Here is a 4,841-nt window from a genome sequence, read left to right on the forward strand (position 1 = left end):
GACAACCAGGTCAACCCGGACTGCCTGGGCAACCAGGACAACCAGGGCAACCAGGTCAACCCGTACTGCCAGGACAACCAGGACAGCCTGGACAACCCGGATTGCCAGGACAACCAGGACAACCTGGTCAACCCGGTCTGCCAGGGCAACCAGGACAACCAGGTCAACCCGCAATACCTGCGCAACCAGGACAACCAGGTCAACCCGTACTCCCAGGACAACCAGGGCAACCCGGACTGCCTGGGCAATCAGGACAACCAGGTCAACCCGTACTCCCAGGACAACCAGGGCAACCCGGACTGCCAGGCCAACCAGGACAACCAGGTCAACCCGCACTGCCTGGGCAACCAGGACAACCAGGTCAACCCGGACTGCCAGGACAACCAGGCCAACCCGGACTTCCAGGCCAACCAGGACAACCCGGACTGCCTGGGCAACCAGGACAACCAGGACAGCCTGGCCAGCCCGGACTGCCAGGAGAACCAGGTCAACCCGGACTACCAGGACAACCAGGTAAACCCGGACAACCAGGACTACCAGGACAACCAGGACAGCCTGGGCAAACCGGACTGCCAGGACAACCAGGTCAACCCGGACTGCCAGGACAACCAGGACAACCAGGTCAACCCGGACTGCCTGGGCAACCAGGACAACCAGGTCAACCCGGACTGCCTGGGCAACCAGGACAACCAGGTCAACCCGGACTGCCTGGGCAACCAGGACAACCAGGTCAACCCGGACTGCCTGGGCAACCAGGTCAACCTGTACTGCCAGGAAAACCAGGACAACCTGGGCAACCCGGACTGCCAGGACAACCAGGTCAACCCGGACTGCCAGGGCAACCAGGACAACCAGGTCAACTCGCACTGCCTGGGCAACCAGGACAACCAGGTCAACCCGTACTACCTGGGCAACCAGTTCAACCCGTACTCCCAGGACAACCAGGGCAACCCGGACTGCCAGGACAACCAGGACAACCTGGTCAACCCGGACTGCCAGGGCAACCAGGACAACCAGGTCAACCCGGACTGCCTGGGCAACCAGGACAACCCGGATTGCCTGGGCAACCAGGACAACCGGGACAGCCTGGCCAGCCCGGACTGCCAGGAGAACCAGGTCAACCCGGACTACCAGGACAACCAGGTAAACCCGGACAACCAGGACAACCAGGACAACCTGGTCAACCCGGATTGCCAGGGCAACCAGGACAAGCAGGTCAACCCGGACTGCCTGGGCAACCAGGTCAACCAGTACTGCCAGGACAACCAGGACAGCCTGGGCAACCCGGACTGCCAGGACAACCAGGTCAACCCGGACTGCCAGGGCAACCAGGACAACCAGGTCAACCCGCACTGCCTGGGCAACCAGGACAACCAGGTCAACCCGTACTACCTGGGCAACCAGTTCAACCCGTACTCCCAGGACAACCAGGGCAACCCGGACTGCCAGGACAACCAGGACAACCTGGTCAACCCGGACTGCCAGGGCAACCAGGAAAACCAGGTCAACCCGGACTGCCTGGGCAACCAGGACAACCTGGCCAGCCCGGACTGCCAGGACAACCAGGTGAACCTGGACTACCTGGGCAACCAGGGCAACCAGGTCAACCCGGACTGCCAGGACAACCAGGACAGCCTGGTCAACCCGGACTGCCAGGGCAACCAAGTCAACCCGAACTGCCAGAACAACCAGGACAGCCCGGACAGCCGGTTTACATCGTTCCCTACCCTCTACCTATCGTCCCTAGTCCGGGTTCCTGCCCTTGCTATCTGGTGTCTCCCAGTGAAAGCAACTCTACGAGCCCTGCCATTACTTCGACACCCTCGTCTCCTCCCGCTTATGGTGTCATAGGTTTTATTCCCGTTATTTTCTACCCTTACTGCCCTGGTAATACGTCGAGCCCACAATCCCTGGGGCCCATATTCCCGTCCGCAGTACCGGTGCCATACCCTTGTTCCAAATGTGGGGGACCCTCATCGGGGGGCAGTTTCGCTACGAGGTATTCCAAAGCCTTGTCTGACGTGACCAGTTCTGACAGTTTCGCTCAGATACTGAAGCAGGCGAACCTGCCTTATGGCTCTGTTATTAGATCGCCACATCGCAGACGGTCGGGTAATAATGGTTCCCGGTACAGGTACAGGGCGCGTACTGATGGGTTCCAGTAACTGGCAAGTTCCAGCAGGCATAATTATGTAACTCAGGTTGGGTTAGGGTGTCTGGTGGACTGAGCAAGGATTTATTTATTAACTGTAACAGTGCAGTACATAATTATTATTTCAGTGACAGGGCAACATTTTACTCCACAAGTATGAAAATGCTTACGTGACAACCTAAAGTATAAGACGACAGGATGATAAAAGTTCTTGCATATCCGATAACGGCAAGCAACTGTTTGTTTTTTTACAGACGGTCTTAATTTGAGTGAAATATTCCAAAGTTCAAAGGGCTAACATTTTAACTTTAAGTAGGAAGATATTCCATCACGAATAATTCATATGTGCTGCACTTCTTGTGGCAGAAAGTGTTCTGAAAACGACGGTGTTCTTCAACTTAGTTGAACGCTGTTGCATGGTGGAAACAGTAGCAGTTCCCAATTACCATGTTGAGGTCAGATAATGGTACAGCATCACATGCCCTAATCCTCGCCTCTCTACTTTCTAGATATAGACAAAAACTTTTAAAGTTTTTAAGAGTTCACACAAGAAAATATACTGCGAACTTCTGAAGTATGGATCATGTAGAAACATTATTGGTTTCAGATATTATTTTTTCTGTATTCAGAAGGAAGTTAAAATGACTTTTATGTGGTGTAATATTTATACTTATTGTGCATGGAATTTTGAAATTCCAGTTGCTCTAATAAAGCGTTGAGGTAACTTTTTTTTATCTGATATAATTTTCTAATCTCCTGTGCTCTAGAAATACAAATGAAATGGCGAGTGTGAATATCAGAAATGTATTTAATTATTACGACTAATTTAATAAAAAAACATTAAGTTTTATAATAACAACTTTTATTATTTTGCTTGCATTCTTTTTTCAACATTCTCATATTATCGGCGCTATACGTTCTTCATAATTAGAATATACAAAACTATAATTTTTCCTGTTGTTCTGTATGGGTGTGAGACATGGTCATTGATATTAAGAGAGGAATACAGACTGAGGGTGTTTGAGAACAGGATACTAAGGAGAATATTGGGACCGAACAAGGATGAAGTGACAGGAGACTGGAGAAAACTGCATAATGAGGAGCTTCATAACTTGTACTCTTCTCCAAGTATAATTAGAATGGTCAAGTCAAGGAGAATGAGTTTGGAAGGGCATGTAGCACGAATGGGGATAGAAGAAGAATGCATATAGGCTATTCGTGGGAAAGTCAGAAGGAAAGAGACCACCAGGAAGACCAAGACGTGGGTGGGTGAACAATATTGAAGTTTATCTTAGAGATATAGGATGAGGTGGTATGGACTGGATTGATCTGCCTCACGATAGGGACCCGTGGAGGGCTCTTGTGAACACGGTAATGAACCTTCTTGTTCCATAAAATGCTGGGAAATTTTTGAGTAGCTGCACAACTGGCAGCTTCTCAAGAAGGAGTTAGTTATGCATTCGTCATTCGTGATTAATTCTGCACTTGATCACTATAAATACATAACAGAACCCATTACAGCTGTTTTACTTCAATTTCTTACCCATTTTCTGACTCCCTCTCGTATCATTCTATCCACAGTTTTGACTTTATTATATGTTCCATTTAGATTTTCGGTCTAAAATATTATATACTTTTCTCAACTTTTCAACGCCTGCTATATGGAGCCTGGCTGACGTAAACCTTTGAAGGAAAATACAGAACATGCATTTATTTTTATTAGCATTATTAAAAATTTTGACGAAATAGATGCTTCCCTGTTTCAGTGGGACAAACATGGAAGTATAAAAAGAGTACAGAAGAACTTGGACGATAGCACGGCCTCCCGACTCAGCATAGAGTACAGTTTCCCTCCCGCACTATATCCTTCGCCTTGCTGTATACGCGCGTGTGGGAAACAAATGCAACATTAACTGTGACATTGGTAGACATGTGTCCTGCGTGAGAAAGGAGAATCACGTGAGATAAAGCAGTTTACTTGCGTGTACCGGATATGAGTGACTGAAGACAAAATTAAATTATAAATAGCTAACGACCTGTGACATTCTAATCCCTTCGACAGTCGCCTCAGCTTATGACTAAGGTAAAGCTATTTATTTTTCTGTGGCTCTACAGCCCCAGTGGGCCTAGGCCTACCTCCATGAAACTCTCCGTTTCACTTCGGTTTACTGGATCTTACACATACGGTAGGACTCCTTGGGCGAGTGATCAGCTCGTCGCAAGGCCTCTACCTATACACAAACACAGAAAAACGCACACAAACATCCAGGCCCTGAGTGGGATTCGAACCCACGATCTCGGCTTCCGAGCGAGCGAAGACAGTGCATGCCTTAGACCGCTCGGCTACCGTGACCGGCAAGGTAAAGCTATCCCTATGCGTAATTAGTGAACTTCCACGCCATGAAGACATGGAGGAGTAGTCGTATAGCTCCACCATTCTGAATCTCGGCACAAGATGGAGGTAAGTGGTCAGCTTCACGCTCTTGCCGCTTTACTCCGGCAAAAAGGGTCTAGGCAGCTACTGTACATAGCCGGTATGGAAGTTGCGGAGAAGAAAGAAATCTTTTGTTCCTACCATGAATTAAACCTCGATTCTTCAGCCGTCCAGCCCCTATCCTAGTCTCTATAACTACTGAGCTACCCCGGCTCCATTAGGCAAATAAATGTTAGCATGTTATTGGGAGTATAA

General features: G+C 49.1%; 1 protein-coding gene across 8 annotated transcripts in view; it reads left to right on the forward strand.

Moving 5' to 3' along the window:
• Nucleotides 1-2,965, forward strand: part of LOC111866205 (collagen alpha-2(IV) chain) — a 65,811-nt gene extending 62,846 nt beyond the window's left edge. For 3 of the 8 annotated variants that reach the window (XM_023854933.2, XM_023854936.2, XM_023854937.2), the window contains one exon: nt 10-2,965. In XM_023854933.2, the coding sequence (XP_023710701.1) occupies nt 10-2,165 (2,156 nt within the window). In that variant the 3' untranslated portion in view covers nt 2,166-2,965. The remainder of the gene's footprint in view (nt 1-9) is intronic. The other 5 variants (XM_023854939.2, XM_023854940.2, XM_033752168.1 and 2 more) reach the window with 5 other exon arrangements.
• The last annotated feature ends 1,876 nt before the right edge of the window (nt 2,966-4,841 follow it).

This window comes from Cryptotermes secundus, unplaced genomic scaffold (assembly GCF_002891405.2).
Source record: "Cryptotermes secundus unplaced genomic scaffold, Csec_1.0 scaffold682, whole genome shotgun sequence".
NCBI lineage: Eukaryota > Metazoa > Arthropoda > Insecta > Blattodea > Kalotermitidae > Cryptotermes > Cryptotermes secundus.